The 21,192-nt window shown below is 40.0% G+C and overlaps 1 protein-coding gene across 3 annotated transcripts in view; it reads left to right on the top strand.

Moving 5' to 3' along the window:
* DBT (dihydrolipoamide branched chain transacylase E2) overlaps positions 1-21,192 on the top strand; it is a 269,271-nt gene that overhangs the window by 11,379 nt on the left and 236,700 nt on the right. For 2 of the 3 annotated variants that reach the window (XR_012678500.1, XR_012678501.1), the window contains 7 exons: positions 728-852; positions 2,591-2,834; positions 4,631-4,797; positions 7,223-7,300; positions 7,442-7,633; positions 7,723-7,794; positions 12,750-13,708. Coding sequence is in view for 1 of the 3 variants with exons in the window: in XM_075182536.1 (XP_075038637.1) it covers positions 728-852; positions 2,591-2,834; positions 4,631-4,797; positions 7,223-7,300; positions 7,442-7,633; positions 7,723-7,794; positions 12,750-12,917 (1,046 nt within the window). In the remaining 2 variants the exon portion in view is untranslated. Of the gene's footprint in view, positions 1-727; positions 853-2,590; positions 2,835-4,630; positions 4,798-7,222; positions 7,301-7,441; positions 7,634-7,722; positions 7,795-12,749; positions 13,903-21,192 lie in introns of those variants that run through there. The other variant, XM_075182536.1, reaches the window with a different exon arrangement.

The raw sequence follows: 21,192 nt of genomic DNA, 5'->3' as shown, positions 1-21,192 counted from the left end.
CACTGTGCAGCTCCCATTAAGATGTCAGTTTCCACGGCGACAGTGTCATTGCGACTGTTAAAGAGGCGATGCATAGACGCGCGTGCTGTACAATGTCCATTGGTTCGGGATCCTCGAGTCGTGGTAAGTAGTGTCGGGTTTTAGTAAAGCGTAATTTAGTACCTAACCCCACATAACAGCCTTTTATATAAGAATATAATGTGTACACAGAATTACAAGTGACATAATGTACATGACATTGCACGGGTGGTGACACAATGGAAAGGCACATAACTTGACTATAAAGCTAACGCTATACAGTTATTGCTGAATGCATCAAACTGATGATAATGGCTGATCACCCAATAGAACTGTATACTTAGTATGAGCAGAGGGGATGATTATAATTGAGCATAAATTGTTTGCTGTGCAAGCTTAAGTATTCATATTTTAATAAAAACAATTTTACTGGGTTAATATACACATGTACTTCTGTGCAGTACAGGTTGATCACTGATTAGATCATTTATGAATTAGATTGGTTAAAACCTGTTATGTGCATGGACAGTTTTACTCCCTGGTTCACCTTATAAAAGAAAGTTTGTCCGTCTTTATTTTAAACTTCAGCAGCTGAAGCATTTTATGCAGTGACTTTATTGTCTGGGGATTAATTTCAAGGAAATATCATGTAATTGTAAGGACTTCTGTTCCCTGTACATCTTTATTATTGATGATCTCTTCTCCCTAGACGTGGCGTCTGAGGAGGATGTTGTAGAAACTCCTGCGGTATCTCAGGAGCATACACACCAAGAAATAAAGGGACACAAAACATTGGCCACGCCAGCTGTTAGACGCCTTGCTATGGAGAACAATGTAAGTCTCTTTAACTTTGTCTCAGACTCCCCTCCATACACATGAACGTAATGCACATGACGTGGGCTATACATGCTAGACTGACTACTGGTTACTATAGAGACAGGTTCTACTATGTTGCTGGCAGACTTTACTTTCTGCAGTTTGCAAATATCCACCCACAATTCCTAGAGTACATATTAGATCTTAATTATCTGGTAATGTGGGATGATACTGGTTGTTAAAACTAGCGTTGTTTTGTAAGACAGCTCAATGTCACTAAGTTTACAATTACCAGTAATAACAAAAAGGTTGTACTCCTTAGTAACACATCTTCTATTTTAAAAATACTTTTTTTCACTTGATAATAAACTGTTTTAATGTAGTAAAATTTTTTATTTTTTTTTTAAAGTGTTTTTTTAAAGTCATCATTTCATTAGTGTTCTTTAATTTATGTTACAGACTTGTGTATTTATTTATTTTTTTGTATTTCGTAATAATCTTCCTAACGCAAAGCGGCAGCATTTAATTTTATTTTTAAACTTGTAGAATTCTGCTGGGCCTCATTTACAAAACAAAAAACGGCCGTGGTCATGTCCACCTTCATTTGCGAAAGTGCGCCTACATTTCACATATGTTTGTGGAGCGAGATGGCGCCGTTAGTGGCAGAGTCAATATTTTTCAGTCCACAAAGGGATTTCAATTTTACTCCAGCTCTGTGCTGGCAGAGATGGGGTCTTGTGCTTTACTCCTAATGGGATGTTTTTTGCACCTTTCAGCTGCCTTTCAGTGGATAAATGCATTTGTAGTCTGACATTGCTGAAACATATCTTCAAACAGAAAATTACCACATAATAAAGACCATCCCCAAGTCCCCTCACTTATGATTGAGTTGATCATAAATAAGGCTAATCCAAGCAGTATTTAGTGAAAGAGGTGGTTCTAAAATAGGTTGGACTTTTTGATTGTAGAATTTACACTTTTTTGCACAATGCACCAACATTTTTTTTTCACGTTTCCACAAGCCAATGCTCTCTTCCAGTTTGCAGAGGTATCACCAGCAGCAGAGAGTAGATGGGCACCTTGACTTGTGCTGGGTGGACCATCTATGTGCAGCTGTGCAGAACCAATGTGTTTTGCGGTGCACATCAAGTCCTGTAGGATCTACCTGTCTTTTATACAAATGTCACTAGTATTCGGCTGCAAAGGGTGGATACGATCATCATCATCATCATCATCATTTATTTATATAGCGCCACTAATTCCGCAGCGCTGTACAGAAAACTCATTCACATCAGTGCCTGCCCCATTGGAGCTTACAGTCTAAATTCCCTAATATAGACACACACTCACACACAGACAGAGTGGGGGACAGACTAGGGTCAATTTTGATAGCAGCCAGTTAACCTACCAGTATGTTTTTGGAGTGTGGGAGGAAACCGCAGCACCCGGAGGAAACCCACGCAAACACATAGAGAACATACAAACTCCACACAGATAAGGCCATGGTCGGGAATCAAACTCATGACCCCAGTGCTGTGATGCAGAAGTGCTAACCACTAGGCCACTGTGCTGCCCACGATAAAAACATTTGTAATGATTAAATAAGTAAATGTTTCTGGAAAAAATGATGAGCATGATTTCTAGGTAAATGAATGTATACTGTTCAAGATGAGATTGTTAATTCACTATGATGGGCGCACGTTAATAGAGGTTTTATGTCCTATTATTTGATGCTTTTCTACTCTGATTTCTTCAGATAAAGCTTAGTGAAGTGGTGGGCAGCGGACGGGACGGACGTATCCTAAAAGAAGACATTCTTAGCTTTTTGGCCAAACAAACTGGCGCTATATTGCCACCTTCTCCTCAAATGGAGATCATACCACCGCCTCCAAAAGCAGAGGTTTCCAAAGCGTTTAAGAAAGAAGTAGCCTCCAGCATTCCGGTTTCCATCACCAAACCCATCATGTTCTCAGGGAAGGATGTCACCGAGCCCTTGAAAGGTAACATGGAGCTTACATGCCCAGTGTAAATGCTTTTAGTAGGGCATGGAGTGTATCCACCAATAGTGGGCTAAAGGAGTCTAAACGCCATTGGCTGAAAATAATACATTAAAAGCCTTCTTAAAAGAGAAGGTATTCACAAGCATATAGTTATCTTTTAACAATCATAATATCCCACAGAACCAGAGAATGCAGTTATTAGTCCTCACTTCAAGAATTTCGGGTGCAACCAAGTCTTGCCTGACACTAGAAACAAATGGAAATGGCTCAGTTTTCCAGACATTCACTTTGGTCAGTTGGCAAGGATCTTATAGTCTAAGTTCAGGAAAGCAGTGGGATGCCGTTTTTTAAGCTCTCTTCTCCCATCTTTCTGTTTATACAAGTTCAGGATCGATAACACCCACCCACCCACAGCGGCATCAGCAGAGCAGGTCAAATTATCTTGGTTTTCACATCTGTTCTTCCTATAGTTTCTTAATCTCTACAGCACCAGTTGGCATGTAACAGTCTGGGATTGTAGTAGAGATGTACTCATGGGCAATTTTACATCCAATCATTGCGCATTGCCCTGGGTTGCATTTATCGGATGTTGAAAGCAGCTTGAACAAAGCCAAACATGTGTTTTTTTTATAGATCCACATGATCAATTTTCATGCAGGATGCAAAATAACAGCCTACCAAGGACATATCCTTTAATTATTCACCCTGGAGAATGAACCAGTCTTAGTTATATAGAGAAGCTGATAAGTTTATAGCTGTAATTTTTTATATTAGAAAAACTAAGAAAGCTGCCTTGCAAATCATTTTATTATCATTTAGAGTTGCCAGTTTCCTACTGTGCATCTGACAATGTATGTAACAATGGTACTAGAACAGAAGCAGGAAAGCAACAACAAAACATTATAATAGAATATAGGACAATCAGCGCATATAGATTCTCATAGAATGCAAACAGTATATAAATGATATTATGGACAGTTCACAATCTCATTTCATAAAAGGGGAGTAGCTGTGTCCGTGATGTAGATATTATCTTTCCAAATAATCAACACCTTCCCATCACCTTCCGTGGAGAATAGTGAAACAATGGGTTCCTACCAGAAATCCTGATCATATAGGCACGTAGAGTAACGAACAACCTCCTCTCGATATCGAGACTCTCAGGAATTATTTCCACTCTAATGTTTTCTTCTCCAATAATGGTACTCCCGTCCAAATGTGTCAGTGTAAAGAGAAGGCAAACTATGGCGTGATATCGTTTAAAAAAGCTTCTGAATTTTATTAAATTCCACATATAAAAAAATATATAAAAATACTAGAGTGTGAGTGCTCATACCAGAAATTAGATCTTTAAAGCATTCTGCACAGAAATCAGATGTTTTATTCCCGGGAAAGACTTTCAGTTCATATGCCCTCAGACCAATACGGGTATACTGCTCTCCACTCCCTTAAATGCCAGTCTTACCGCTCCAACGCGTTTCGGCCCTACGAAGGCCTTTGTCAAAATATCATTTATATACTGTTTGCATTCTATGAGAATCTATATGCGCTGATTGTCCTATATTCTATTGTTCTTCTGTTTTTATCAGACATATACCCTGTTAATAGGATTTTGGCTGCATTTAGGACTGTAGAGCGCCTTATTGGTGGTTATTTAATAACAACAAAACATTGCTGATACACTTGTGAAACTACTATTAAAAACATGATGATGATAATAATATTAACACTCAATTAGTTTGGGCCTCCTCCACTCCAATACTGTTCTTTTGTATTTTATCTTATTTCTTGTTTAGGGTTCCACAAAGCCATGGTGAAGACCATGTCTGCAGCACTACTAATCCCCCACTTTGGATACTGTGATGAGGTGGATATGACCAGGCTTGTTCATCTCCGAGAAGAACTAAAGTCTGTGGCTGAATCTAAAGGGGTCCGTCTGTCATTTATGCCCTTCTTCCTGAAGGTAAGTTTCACAAAGCAGTTTTGGGTTATCTCACCCATATCCGTGCAAACAAATTTATTCAAAAAAACAAAGCAGTGTTGGCTCTGACAGATCACATGATACATGAGCTCAGAGTCACAGACACACTCTCTCCCTGACCATTGCACTAGAATGACCTTTTTTTTTTTTTTTCTCCTTAGTGGAGAGAGAGTCATAAAACCATCACTCTGAGAATTATTTACTAACATTCCTGGAAGAAGTAAGTCCGTGTGAAACCCATGGCAACCAATCAGACAAAAGCTTGTATTGTGTGACTTGCACTAGAGAGATAAAATGCCAGTCACTGATTGGTTGCTATGGTGTTAGTGAAGGTTTGTACTGAGCAAGTAAATAATGATCACCACACAGCCAGTGATTTTTATTTTTGTTTCATAATATGAAATATTAGTTGCCTGTTTTGTTGTTGGAATAATCATTTTATCATATGAATTTACATTATACTCATTTTTGTTTTGTTGTTTTTTGCAATTTGACATTAGATGGTTTATCTTAAAACGTTAATTAATTTAGAATACCGTATATACTCGAGTATAAGCCGAGTTTTTCAGCACATTTTTTGTGCTGGAAAAGCCCCCCTCGGCTTATACTCGAGTGAAGCTCCAGGACCACAATGAAAAGAACCAACCAATAACATCTGATTAGACGCCCACTTCCGGATATCGTCACATGCGTTCCACTGTGGAACGCACGCCATGCTGAGTGAGACCATACGGATTACAGCCTCTGTGCAACGTCTGGGACTAGTGGAACTTCACCGCTTTTTTTTTTTTGTTTGATCGATGTTCACGCAGACCGTTACGTGGAACTGATTATTTCAAACAGGTCTGACTGATGAACCCGCGGCATACGGATAATGGGACATTCACCTTCCAGCTCTCATATCTGGGGACTGACAGTAATATTCTGTTTACACTTATCATACTTGTATTTAAAGAATCAATTTGCGTTCAGCTCCGGAGCTAAGATCATCATCAGCATTTAAGGAACATATCAGCTAAATGTTTTTGGTGTGGCCACACCGGTAATATCTTTTACTCCGGATTATGTTTATTGGAGTGTTCGCAGGACTAGTGCAGTCATTCACAACAACCCGTGTTTATGACTAGTTTCTAATTTTTGTGGCTTCAGATTTGTTACGTTTATTATCCATGTGACTTATATCTAGTGGTATTCTGCAGCTTTTTATTGTTTTACTGGCCAGTGATAGCTCTGTTATTGTCATAATATATTTTATCAATAAATTGTTTTTATTTATACAACGGATCATTCTATGTTGATGGGGTGCACTCATTGTCAGCGCTGATCTTTGTGCTTGTTCATTTTATGATCCATCTATGCACCGATACAATATATTAATTGGCCTATATGTTTTATTTTTAATTAATGTAATTTTATTGGTATCTATTTTTATTTTTGAAATTTACCAGTAGCTGCTGCATTTCCCACCCTAGGCTTATACTCGAGTCAATAAGTTTTCCCAGTTTTTTGTGGTAAAATTAGGTGCCTCGGCTTATATTCGGGTCGACTTATACTCGAGTATATACGGTATATCATTATTTGTTATTATCCAGAGACAATCATTTAAATAGCACTGTACAAAAGAAACAAAGACACACAAAATAAATTATTAATTTGTTTTGAAAGTAATTCTAATAACGCACTGACAAATGTACATTTGTAAATATATGTACACACACATATATATATATATATATATATATATATATATATATATATATATATATATATATATATATAATGTTTTATATAATTAGATGTAGTGTATGTTTGGCATGAGCTCCATTCTTGTGACACAGGCATCCTCAGGTGATTCACACACAGACAAATTCTTGCTTGAATTAAGTGCTTTTACTGTTTGTCAGGATGACACCAGGCAACCTACCACTTACTATTCCAAACTTCCCTCTCTGGTCACCGGCCACTAGCTTGCGTAGGTCGCAATGCGCAGCCCAGGTTTTTATACTTGATGCTTTCCACAGCCTTGGCTTGACAGACAGGCAGCACTCCCATTTGTTTTTGAAAGGAGTTCCCTGTAGATGTCCTGTAACCTCTCTTGATTGCAGATACACTTTGTCAGCTCTCCTGTTGCTGTGGAAGAGGCAGCTCAAAGCATGTAAATTAAATTACATTTCTTACTTGTGACACGTGTGTTGCAGACCTGTATGTAACACCTGTATGTAACTTGGTCTGCAGCCAAATAGCTTGTTCCACTTAGAGGCCTGTGGAAAACCCCTCTCTTTATTACAATATATATACATACTATGACAGTTGTCGTATTCACTCACATGATGGTTGCATCTGGGCTGCATGTGGCTAGCTTATGCTTCTCTGACCAGATTTGTATCATTATTATTTTTCTACACAGGCAGCCAGTCTGGGTCTTCTGCAATATCCAATACTTAATGCCTCACTGGATGAAAAGTGTCAGAATATTACCTATAAGGTACGTCATTGCTATGCCGTATATGAAGCTATGTGCTAAAACTCTGAAGGATCTTCTAAAGAAGATATAAAAAGGAAAGTAAACCTTACAGAGGATTATACAAAGTCTGTAGGAATTTACAAATATTTGCTTGTCTTCTAGGCTGCTCACAACATTGGGATTGCTATGGACACACACCAGGGTCTGATTGTCCCTAATGTGAAGAATATACAAGTCCGAAGTATTTTTGAGATTGCCGCTGAGCTGAACCGCTTGCAGAGCCTGGGTGCCACAGGGCAGCTGGGGGCTACAGATCTTACAGGGGGCACATTTACCCTATCCAACATTGGTTCGGTGAGCTAACCGCATCACAGCTTTTGTTTAACAATAAAAGTTATATGTTTGCACGTTGTGTTTTGACTTGTTATGTTTAACCCTCCTAGATTGGGGGGACCTATGCAAAACCTGTTATTCTGCCTCCAGAAGTGGCAATTGGAGCCGTTGGAAAACTGCAGGTTGGTCATTTGTCATGGACTGTTTTGTGAATACACTATTTAATACACATTGGAAGGATCATATATTTTGCATAAATATTTCCCGTAAACCAAATACCGCTAAGGTTCTGTATAAATTTACAAACATCAGGGGGTGCTTGATATACATTTGTAGACATTAGGAGGTATTTGGTTAAAGTAAGGGTCTCAAAGACTCCCAAACATAATGTATGTAATTGATGACAGGCAATCCTTTGTGTCCCCTTTTATATACATGTTTTGTCCTTTACTAATAGGAAAAACTTTAATTTCTCTTTCATCCACTGGGGGACTGTGGACCATGGAGTATAGAGCATCCAGTATGGACATTACTTTAAATAATTCTAATAATGAAATGCTTCTCCCTCTTATACTTCCCCATCCTGCAAGGAAATCAGTTTTTCAGCAAGCCCTCAGGTGTTTTTTTTTTGCTGGGCTGCTTTGGCAAGCTGGGGTAGTGCCATGATCCGTTCCACCTGTTGCAACTAAGCTCCCAACGTGGGCTGTCTATCAGGAGGCATCCTTCTCTGCTGATACAGGTAGTAGCTGGAGGCTTTGTACTTCCACTGCGCCATCGGGTGGGTAGAGCAGCACCAGACTGCGCCATCGGGTGGGTGGAGCAGCACCAGACTGCGCCATCGGGTGGGTGGAGCAGCACCAGACTGCGCCGAGAGAGCAGCAAGGTAAGTCCTTCTTCCCTTATTTGGTTAAGTTGGTGTTAAATATGCGATCTACTTCCAGTAAGACCTGGAGCCTGCTAGGGAAGGGTGTTTCAGAACCAGGGCTCCGCTTGGGAAGCCAGGTCAGGTGGGAGCAGCCTCATCAAAGACAGACCTGCACTATGTACAGTTCAAGCACAAGGGGGGCACTGAAGTGCTCGGCCTTGGGGGAAGATAACGTATTTGCTTTTCTTCCTTGTTCTTTGCAATTAGAAAAATTGCTCTGCGAGTTGCGGTTCAAATCTGTACTTAAGTTCAGGTTAGACTGCAGACCCCTTTACCTCTTATCAAAATAGGATACAATGGAAATTCTACTTAGGGGCTACTTATGCCCCTATAGCGACATTGTTTAAGGCCACTTCTATTCTTATTTTTAATACCACAGCCCTTATGGAAGCTTGAGACCATTCTTAAAACTAATTATGTAGTGGTTGGTGCTTCACTGAGACCCGTTTTAACCTTGGATCGGGTCCACAAAGCCATGGGAAAGGCATCTCTTACATGGCTTGCAATCTGGGAGGACTAAGGGCTAGAATTACGAAGCTGCGGGTTTGAAAAAGTGGGGATGTTGCCTATAGCAACCAATCAGATTCTAGCTATCATTTTGTAGAAGGTACTAAATAAATGAAAGCTAGAATCTGATTGGTTGCTATAGGCAACATCCCCACTTTTTCAAACCCGCAGCTTAGTAAATCTAGCCCTAAGTCTGTAATGGTGACCGTGACAGAACATGTCCAGGAGGTGTCTGAATATTTTGGGGAGACCGCTCTGAATGCTGTTCAGATCACAGCAAGAAATTCAGCTTTGATGGTCTCCTCTTACCAAGCCCTTTGACTCAATGTTTGAACACAGATTCACAGAAGACTGGAGTCTTTGCTTTTTACAATGATGTCTAACTCGGGCCTGAATTGGATCAAATTATTACATGTGACGGTTAGATCATTTGTTCTTACTGGTATACCTGCCAAGAGCCGGAACTCTGAGTTTCAAGTTGGCAGTTCTCGGCTTCTTGCGGTGGACAACAGAGGGGTAAACAGACTTGGTCCATCTAATCTGTTCATGTTGGCTAAGGTTAGTATTGCCTGGAAACCCAACTATCTGTGAATGGATTAATGTAGTAAATGAAACGGCTGGACACAAAAGGTCCATGTATACCAGTAGTAATCTGCTGGAGAAATATGAAAACAAACTGGCACAGGTGGAGGATATCCCCTTTTGTGCTTGAGGAATTAAGGGAGTTGAATTAACTAACCATGAAACCTGTCTGATGCTTTATAGGGATTCGTAGTTCCACTTCCTGAGTGAGGCAGTTCTAGATCGGGGATACTTCATCGATCTCCTTCCTTCTCACTACCTGTCTCCCTGTTGACCAGCTAAAATGCAGGGCATCTGGATAGGCAATCGCACATTACATACAGGTGGTGTGATTATCCCAGTGCTAGTAGAACACAAGAGGACCGGTTATTTTCTCAAACCTGCTTTTGGATCAGGAAACAAATGGATCCTTTCAGTCAAATGAATTCTCAAGACACTCCGTACTCCTGTTTAAGTGGACATTCTCAAATTAGTAAGGTGTTTATCGGCTCTAAGGTGGGAGCTGCTCCTCTGGCGGTTGAGAGACAGCAGCATTACAAGGGCAGTCCTTTTGCCATATGGATTTAGACAATTTGAATGACAGACGTCAGCCTCTGTTTTTCTTTCACTGTCGGTTTCAGGGTCCAGCGGTACTAAACACTCTAATGCAGGGAACTCCCATACAGATTCAGTTAGACAACACCACCGGTGTATATCAACCATCAGGGATGCACAAATAACTCCCTTGCAATAAAAGGACCAGGGATTGACTATGATGGTCCCGTGAAATTCCAGCTAATTCCCTGTTCCCTCCAGTGGCGAGGTTTCCTATAAAAGGAGGAAAATGGGTAAGATTCCTGGTTCAGTTGTGGCACCAGAGGGTCCAAGACAGTTGTGTCAGAGATTAACACCGCTGGTTTTAACATGTTTGGTGAGGACCTCGTGGTTGGTGCATCATGGAGCTTTGGCTGAGCGGTAGCCATGTGGGGCACCGTGCATACCTTTTACAAGAATAACCAGTTCAATATATTTACAGCTAAGGATGCCAGTATTTGGTATAGAGTACTGTGCACTACAATTCTTTGAACATACCCACCCGATGTGCGTAGCTTTGGTCCGTCCCCATGGTCCAGCGTCCCCCAGTGGATGATGGACAAAATGCGATTTTTATACTTTTGTTAAAACCTTTTTATTTGAATTATTTGGGGCATTATGCCCACCCAATTACGCTCTAGTTCTTCTGTGAAGAATGTTTACCAAATTTTTAAATGTTTTTTTTTTCTCTAGGGATGAAGTTGTTTCGCTCTTTATTTTTGTTTCTTTATAGTTCTGTCCTGTGGGATTTGGTTAAAAAAATAACTGATTTCCCTGCAAGGTGGGAGGGGGATATTTAATTGTTAGATATTTAACGTTCCCATGTCCTAATGGAGGCTATATACTCAAGGTCTAGTGTCCCCCATGGATTAAGAGGAAATTATTTAAAATGTATTTAAGTATAAAAATCATATTTTTGAGTTAAAATTAACATTAAGCATCTATTTGAATGTGAGGTTCCCAGGTTTACAAGTGCCACTGCTTGAGAAACCCTGACCTCTATTATATGACATAGCCATGACACGTGTTATATAGTCTCGCTTTGCACACTGTTATTCTGGCTTGGAATTTTCCAGGATATTTTAATAAAGACGACCTCCTGCTGTGCAGTGCGTGGCTGATGTAAATTCTTTTATCCCCTCACTGTTGGAAATTCTATATCCTTCATAAACATTTGCTGAAAACCGCCCAAGAAATCATGTGTCCACCAGATTGTGTATCTGCATCACACAAACACCACAACTCTCTAAATTACTGACTCTAATTGAATGTTTTTGGTCCGATATTCCACCCGTGTGTGTGAAAGCCGGATACAAAGGCCTAATGGCATTCACTAACATTGCATTCAGGTGCAGAATTTGCACTGAACAATGGCATCCAATCAGACACTTCTGTTGTTTAACTTGCACTATACCGACAGGGCCGTAACTAGGGTTGTGCGACAGGGACGACCGCCCAGGGCGCAACATTGAAGGGGGGCGCAATTTAGGAATATTTCAGGTTCATTTGGGTAAAATTGAGTGCTAGAGGGGCGGCATTTGTCTTTCTCGCCCCAGGCGCTAGAATTCTAAGTTACGGCTCTGTATACCGAGAATGTAAAGTGTGAATGAGCAGTAGTATGCCAGATCTTCAGCATATCCTTGCTTATCAACATGTTAAATAAGTAGGCAATGTAATTTTTACCTCTGCCTATAGAGAACCTGTCACCATGTTCAATGTTTGCTCTTAATTTGCCTATTATAAAGTTATTTGTGTATTATGTGTAAGCAAATAAACAAAACATAAAAAAGGGTTTTCATATCTTTTTTTTTTTTTTGCCCGGCAGAGAACATGTAACATAGCGTGTTCTCAGGCTATTAGCTCAACTTAAGTCAATTCAGGCTGTCAACATACTTTTGCTTTCTTCCCGTCCAGCTTCCTCTATGCCTCACAGCTCTCCCTGCTGTGAGGTATCGAGGAAGCCGTCCAATGAGCAAGCATAGCTCGTAGAGCGAACTCTCCAGGGCAACAGGACCACAGATGAAACCAGTTTTTGTTATTTTTGGTTTGCTGATTACGTAGTGCACAAGTCTCTATATAATGGGAGGTTTAACATTTGCTTTATATTTGCCCAACAGGTTATCTTTCACATCTAGAGGCAACTATTTTTTGGGCTGCAGCCTATCAATGCACTATGAACTAGTGACATTACTGATTTATAAGGCACAAAGTGATGTCATTAGATCTTAGTGAATCGATTGGCTGCATTCTCATTAATATTGACTCCACCTGCAAAATGGCTGCAGACCTCTCTGTATAGGAATTGTGTACATTCATTAGTTTGTGCCCTCCCTAATTACTGAACTCCTATTACATTCACTCATTTTAATACCTTTTTCTGTCTCCTTTTTCACCCCTGAAACATAAATCAAACATCTTAATCACAGTGATAAATACCAGATGGATTATTTCTAAAGGGCACCATGTTTGTATGCCAATTCTTCAGTCCTATGTATAAATTTATCATTGAATAATACACTTGCAAAGTAACTTGTCTCTTCTAACACACAGGTAGTTCCAAGGTTTGACTCTAGGGGGCAGGTTGTTAAAGCCCAAATCATCAACATCAGCTGGTCCGCAGATCACAGGATAATTGATGGAGCAACCATGTCCCGATTCTCTAATCTATGGAAATCCTACCTGGAGAATCCATCCTCCATGCTCCTGGAATTAAAATGAAAAGGATATAAAGTGAGGGGGAAGCACATGTTTTTCATCAACCAACAGGGACAAGATGCCCTCCCCATTATACAAAACTTTTTCCATGCCCTATGGACAAATATGTATGAGCACAATTCAAGGTCAGCCAGGCAGTGTAAAGGTACAATATCAATCTTTAGTATTTTGACTCTTCCAATATATATATATGTGTGTCATTGATACAACGGACATGTGGAATTACTTTATAAACTACGTTCAGTCCATTCTGCAGCAAAGGGGTTCAAATGGACATCTGTGACTCGAACAAAACAAGAAAGCCGATCCTCAGAGTATATCCCTGAGTTTGTGTGATAAAACTGCTTACGTTTTACATGCCCCCATTTTTAAGTTGTAACGTGCAACAACAGATTTCTTTGTAATGTGTCCTCTGACACTGAAATCTGCTTGTCCTTGTGTGTAATCTTTGTGATCCTTCCTGGGGGAAACATGATCTAAAACAGGCCTGTCCAACCTGCGGCCCTCCAGATGTTGTGAAACTACAAGTCCCAGCATGCTTTGCCAGTAGACAACCTGTTGATAGCTGGAAGGGCATGCTGGGACTTGTAGTTTCACAACATCTGGAGGGCCGCAGGTTGGACAGGCCTGATCTAAAATTACTTTAAACCAATTTCTGAGTGTCCGGTTTGACACTTTGAGATAAAGGACAGGGTGAAGTAATAAGCGACAGAAGCTGAGTATTCCGATTGGCTGCAGTCAGCGTGATGTTCAGATAGATTGGGATAATAGGTCATTAAAAAATTGGGATCTCTGTAAGGGAAACTCCATCCCAGACTGTTACACTACATTCAGATCAATGTAAAGCTAGAATGATTGTGCTGATTAGTACTGTGTTTGTTATCATTTGATGAATGTTTAAATTATCCCAAGTAAAGACTCGCACTCCATGGTCCCATACTGCTCAGTGCTGCTGTTCCGTATCAATAAAATCAGGATTGTTGTAAAATGCTGTTTTAGATTTATTTTTTCTTCTTCTTTGTTAGAGGGACATTATGCTTTAACTCTACTCCATTTTTAAAGCAATAATTGTTCACAATGCTCATCTTGTTCTTCTTTTCAGAGGTAATTCCCTGCTTTGCCCGAAAGTTATGGGAGTCAACAACAACGTTCAAAGTTACCCCCCGCAGCCAATCACATTTTCTTTCATTGTCTTAACTTACACTAGATCAACAGTAATTTAGGAATTGTTACTCTGCGGTACTGCATGTTCTTAATGAATAACCATCATAACCATCATTACCTCGTACTCTACAATTTCCATTATAACTTGACCATTGTGGGGACTGTTTTATTGGAGTCTGTTGCTTGGCCACACACAGTAATCGTGTCAATTGAGTCAATATTGTCTTGTGTGTAATCCTTAAATGAGTGAGATTGTCTAGAATTGTCTGCCTGAACTTCATTGGACCATTTTATGTGAGCTAACATTTGGCAGATGACTTCTGTATGTCATCATCATCATCATCATCATCAGCATTTATTGATATAGCGCCAATAATTCCGTAGCGCTGTACAGAGAGAATATTTGCCATTCACATCAGTCCCTGTCCCATTGGAGCTTACAGTCTAAATTCCCGAACACAGCCGCCCGCACAGGGGAAGTGTGATATAAGAAGGAACCAGTTCAAGATTTTATTATTGGACTACCTATTATTTCTGTACTGGTATTGTGTCATAGCGCCATTTGTATCTTTTCTGTTTGTGTGTGTGTGTGTGTGTATATATATATATATATATATATATATATATATATATATATATATATATATATATATATATATATATATTATATAAATTACACACACACACACACAGACAAGGGTTAATTTTGTCAGCAGCCATTTAAACCTACTAGTATGTTTTTGGAGTGTGGGAGGAAATCGGAGATTGCTCAACGTCCAATGTAGCATCTCGCGCTTTAATAAGGGTAGTTTGGTCGATCACAAAGTAATTTTATCCACAAAGTAATTTTATCCACAAAGATGACATTAAAACAAATTCAAATTTCGACAAGTACTTCTTAATATACTGAATTTCTGATTTGAGTTTGTGCAGTGAGATTGAGAATTTCAATATCTGATAAAGCCGTTCCCATAGAATGCAAATGATGTGCAACTGGTTTCACAGAATCAATGAGTGCTGACCATCTAGGTGTGGATATATTATGAAGTGAAGCAGGCAGATGCTGTTTCAGAATTCCCACCTTTGTGGAGAGGAACTGAAGATATTGTACATTTGTTGCACAGTTCCAAAGTAAGTAATCGTCTCCTTACAGGATTAGCGCAGTCAACATCCACAAGGTTTAGTGTGTGGTTTCCACAGCTGGAGAAAATACAGCACGAGTCCAGTTCAGTTTAATAATTATAAACAACCTATTCCCTTGTGAATTTGCGAGTCACTCACCCCGGCAAATCTCAAGGACAAGTGACGTTGTCATGTCTCTGTGTAGATAGATGCATCATACACAGACAGCAATAAGCACATGCACCGCTGCGCATTGTGCCAATTTAACCAACTAACACATTTAGGTGCTAGGTTTGAACTTTTATTAGTTGGAAACCCAGGCTGTACGTAATAACCCTCCCACTATGTGTAGATCTGTTTGAGCTGTTTTTCCTACTATCTCAAAACATTTGTGATTGTGTTTACAAATCAAATGTAAAGCTTGATTATTTGTTTCTTCTCCTGGAAGGTATATTCCAGTTACCTGTTTTATTGTTGCTGTGAGCTCAGATGTTTTGTAATTTTCATATAACACAATAAAGATGCCACTCCAGTTTTAAGGGAAAAATAGGCCACACCAATTTTATCTTTGTAGAGACCGCACCCCTTGAATGGTTAATTGGCCACATCCACATGACAAGCTGACAATGCCACACCCAACTGGCCGAACCACACCCAATCCCCACCCATACGACTTCACGCTCAAAAAGCGTAGTGAAAAAGCAGAAAGGAAACGGGAGGCGCAACATGCCAGGAAAAAAGAAAAGGGCAGAAAGCAGAAGATGGGCCACATGACCCACCGAGACAGGAGATTTGGAAAGCCGAGGATGCGCATGAGAATCTCCAAAGGCGCAAAGAGAGGTAAATATATATGTTCCAGCTACAGTATATATTACAGTCTAGGCCAGTGTTATACAAGATTTCCTCAACAAATTCTGTCTACCACGAAAAAGTGAATGTTTAATAAGCTGTTATTTTATATTGTTGTAGGTCTCAGATGCTCACGTCTGAAGTTTTTTAGAAATGGAAGACATGATGACGAAGGTGACCTGCTCCAGCTGCCAAGGTCTGTTGATAACATGACCATAAATCCCACCCCGCAAGCTCGTTGCCTAGGTGTAATCCTTGATTCACAACTGTTGTTTATTCCCCACATCAACTCTATATCTAAATCATGTTACATACACCTAAAGAACATTTCCAGAATACGCACATATCTGACACAAGACACTGCAAAAACATTAATTCATGCACTCATCTCCCGCATCGACTATTGCAATTCCCTCCTTACTGGTCTTCCCAAAGTCAGACTTGAACCCCTACAATCTATTTTGCACGCAGCGGCTAGATTGATTTTGCTTACAAACAGTTATTCCTCTGCTGAGCCACTCTGTCAGTCTCTACATTGGCTGCCTGTATTTCAACGAATCCAATATAAAATTCTTCTACTAACATACAAGGCCATCAACAAAATTGCACTGACATACATCTCCTCACTTGTCTCGAAATATCTCCCTACTCGACACCTCCGTTCTGCACAAGATCTACGTCTCTCCTCCAATCTCATCACATCCTCCCATTCTTGGTTACAGGATTTTTTCCGGGCTGCACCCACTTTGTGGAATTCCCTCCCACGCACAGTAAGACTTTCCTCTAGTCTTCAAACCTTCAAGCGTTCACTGAAAACCCACCTCTTCAGACAAGGTTATGATATTCCTCAACCATCATCTTAATTTCCCTAGATTACCCTATTACCACCTACTCTGCTAACACAAGATAACAACCCTCTGACCAACATTGCCACACACACAGCCTACTCAATACTTTTACCTTTGCAGTCTAGCTGGTCCATTGTACAATATGATGTAGCACATGCCCTTGTATTTCTAACTCCCATTGTCCCATAGATTGTAAGCTTTCGAGCAGGGTTCTCTTACCTCTCTGTCTGTATGTATTACCCAGTATTGTCTTATCAATGTTTGTTCCCAATTGTAAAGCGCTACGGAATTTGCTGGCGCTATATAAATAAATGTTGATGTTGATTGATGAAGGTCACCTCTCCTGACCCTAAATACCCACCTCCCCTGACCCTAAAGAGCATCAGAAAATGGAAAAGAAAAAAAGAAAAGAAAAGGAAAAAAAATATTTGGGTTGCTCTAGGTGCAAATAAAAAGCATGGAATAAAAAACAGAATTTGGTGTCCTGTGATCCTTTAAGTATTAAGTGGGTTAATGTGCATGTTCAGTGCATGCTGCACAAATAGTGCAGAATAAACACACGTTTAGAAATCTAAAGACATAAAGATAAATAAGGAATATATAATTATCCTGCCCAGCCACAAAATTAATTAAACGGGCCGTCACAAAGCCAGGTCAGTTTGTAATCTGTGAAGATCTAATGACTACATCTAAGGGTTCAATAAGATGGGTATAATGTGTAACTGCTTGTGTTGTAATAGAGATTATTAGTACTTTGTATCACTCTGGATTATGAGGTCAGTTTATATAGAGTATGAATGGAACATATAGAGTTCGTATTGTTTTAGGTTTGGTTTACAAGATCGATAGAATGTGAAACTGTAAGTGCTGGAGTTTCTATAGTATTTTGAATGGATTGAAATGAGTGCAGTGATGGAAGGTAGTTTGTAATGTGAACCTTTTGAAGTAAGGCCGCTTAGAGCTGAAGAAATTGAGTTCATGGGATGATAGTTAGTATGACGTCAATGTGATATACAATGTGTTTAGTGGAGACAGTTTATGTAGACAACAGAGAAAATAGAGGTTGATTTAATCCCTCCATGCTTTCAATATGGCTGTAATAAATTGTAAGTTAATATCATCTTGACTGGAGAAAATGGCTCCTGTGTGAGATATGTAATATCTTTGTTGTGATGGTAAACGCTTCCATGTGAGATAGGTGGAATGTGGAGTGTGTTATGGCTGCTGCAATGCATGATGAAGTTTACACTACACATTTTGGGCTTTGACTGAGATAAGTGAAATGAAATAATATGAGAATAAATGGTATAATGAATGTAAGTAGTATGGGAAATAAATGGTATTTGAGGCTTACACTGTTAGAATGCTGAATGCTTGAAACCGAGGTCAGCCTGAGGGTGTACACACATCCTTAGTACAATAGCTGACACACACAAAATAACTTATATGTTTATAAAACAGGCAATGAATGTAATGTGTTGTATGAACATCTATGCTATGCCGTCTATGTTAATAGAGCAAGCAAAACCTGTTGAGTTTGTATAATATACTCTGTTTACTGAACGGTTTTATAATATAGGAGTGTCACAATTAGAATGTTAAGAATACAAAACATTCTAAATGAAGCTATATTTCTTGAAAATATAATCATAAGTTTATTATACAATTATTGGTCCTCTGGATTTAGGGGAAAAAATTATTATATTTCTTAGGTTAAACCAGAACTATCCTTGTGATAGACATAAATAACATTATTAAATGGTCATCACCACATTTGCCAGACTATTAAGTTCCCATAACCCCTTTAGCACCTATTTACAGATTCTTTTACAGTTTATAATATAAGATTTATTTATTAGCATTTTTTTATATAGCACCTAGATATCTCTGTGCCTTACAGTCCCAGCCCCAAAGGATCTTACAATCTATATTCCCTACCACACTTACACACAGACTAAGGTTATTATCGTCAGAAGTCAATTAACCTACCAGTATGTTTTTGGGATGTATTAGTATATTCAATGCACTCATTTCCTTGCTAGGAGCAGATGGGCTTACTTTCTTACCTGGTCTGGGAGGGATCTTACACAGTTTATCTGGGTTTCTTTTTCACTGTCGGCAACTGACTGTTTCTGACCACTCATACTGGTGTCACCTGCCACCAGACACTCGCCGACTGCGAATGCCAACTGCACAATAGTTGTAGGAGGATAGGGCTGCATCCCCAGACTTCATAGGAACCGCTAACTCCTGGTGAGCTGGTATAGCTGCTGAAGTGCCTCTGTACTGTGGGCTGGCTGGTAATTCTTGGCCGCTTATTATGGATCATGACGGCTGAGCAGCAGGCAGAGCGTTGGTGCAGGTAAGTAGGGCAGCCAGGGAAATGAATTAGAGTGTAAGCTCTTATCTGTTGGCCACAGGATACAGCAAGCAATAGGCTTCTGGCAGAATCTTGAAGCAGTGATATTTATTGCTAAAGAGTCCTTATAACGACTGTTACACACTAGTTAGAGATATCAGTGATCATCCAGATATACAGATGGTATATATACTTTGCATGGACAACAGGGCTTCTTTTTATACAGTTTTACGCACATAACCTGGCAGGAATTAATGCAACCTCCTGCTCTGCTTACCAGTCGACTGACTCATGCAGCCTGCCCGTTAGTCAGCCTGGAGGGGTTTCACACTTCTAACATTGTAGCCATTGGCACAGGTGAGTGTACTTTCCTCCTGTCCACAAGCTGCCAGGGAGAGGGGGACACCGCTTCCTCTCTAGCTCTGGTGCCAGTAAGTCTTGGGCAGGAGATTTATCTTTAAATATCCTGCCTAAAACTACTTCCAGGGACCTTGTCTTGGAGTAGCGGTCCCTAGGCTGCCACTCCTGAAGCTCTTCAATCTAACATATGCCTTTTTAGCATGTTGTCAACATGCACTGCGTCTCCGGAATCATATCAATACAAGAGGCGCTACTGCAAGTCCCTTCTGGCGGCAATGGAGGTGCAGCTGCTGACGGGATTCACATTCAGGGAGCCCCTAATTCACACTGCAATCAGGAGTGCTCCTGCAGCCCAAACTGGGGGACCCTACAGCATCACAGCGCTCGAGTCAGCAACCCGCCGGAGGAGCCCCAGATCTCCACTGGACCACCAGGAAACGGTAAGAACACATTACATCCACATACATTTATCTTAAAACATACATTTTATATATTCACACGCCTGGCACCAGGAATTATCCGTTCGGTTACTTGCCGGTGCCGCAACACCCATACATTAATTATTTTATATATGAATTTTAAATATAGGTTTACGCTCCCCTGGCGCCTCCCCTTCAATGCTGCGACACCGGGTATTACTATCCTGATCCCATAGCGCACAGTGAAAATAGATTTTTCCTTTATATAAGGCACTTTAAACATTTACGTATGCATGCTGGGCTTTAGCGTTGGTAAATTAACCCCTACAGATTAACCCCATAAATGAGGAATACATAAAATACATTATGATCCTGTCCAGCCACAAAATTATAAACGGGTGCCACAAAGGCAGATTACTTTGTAATCTGGAAAAGAGCATTGCCCAAGCAATTGTATTGTGTTTCTAACGCACAAAGTGATTTATTTTAGCAGATGTAAAAAGTTAACAGTTCAATATTTGATTATAATATAATTAACAGTACAGCCAATACCAAAATACATACCGCTGCGCTTGCATGCGCTTCGCTGCGCTCCCACGGGTACTGGTGTACAGTAGTTCACCCTTGAATACTGTGGTCAGAGTAGATTAGAGCTAGTGGGAGCGCAGCTATGATATATATACATTCAGTGTTACAGAGTGAACAATGCAGATGACGTGGCTTGCTTCTATAGGTCCAGGCTTCGGGTGGGTCCAGGGTAAACAGCTCATAAGCTAGTTCAAACTAAAGAATCCAAAGGTGGGGGTCATCTCTCCAGGGGATGTGCTCCTTTGTTCCCGCCACGACTCCAGTTACAACTAGTCTATTAGCATTTTATAGTCGGCATCATATTAAAGGTTTATTCCCTAACATCAATAACTAGAGTATGCAATGTGCGATCTCTTCGCCGAATGCATCGGACAGCTGATGATGTAAAGAGGATTAATATATGATATCAGACATGACACATTTCCTTTAACCTGAACCTTAAATAACACTGAGGTGTACATATAATCATAATATATAAACTAAATGCTATCTGCTCATAAATCACTGTAGAATAGATTCAATATGAATTATATAAATAACTAAATGTTGTAATGCGAGTGTGTACGTGC

This window comes from Mixophyes fleayi, chromosome 8, assembly GCF_038048845.1.
Source record: "Mixophyes fleayi isolate aMixFle1 chromosome 8, aMixFle1.hap1, whole genome shotgun sequence".
Classification (NCBI taxonomy): Eukaryota; Metazoa; Chordata; class Amphibia; order Anura; family Limnodynastidae; genus Mixophyes; species Mixophyes fleayi.
The sequence above is the reverse complement of the archived record's forward strand: the minus strand, read 5'-3'. Positions and strand labels throughout refer to the sequence as shown.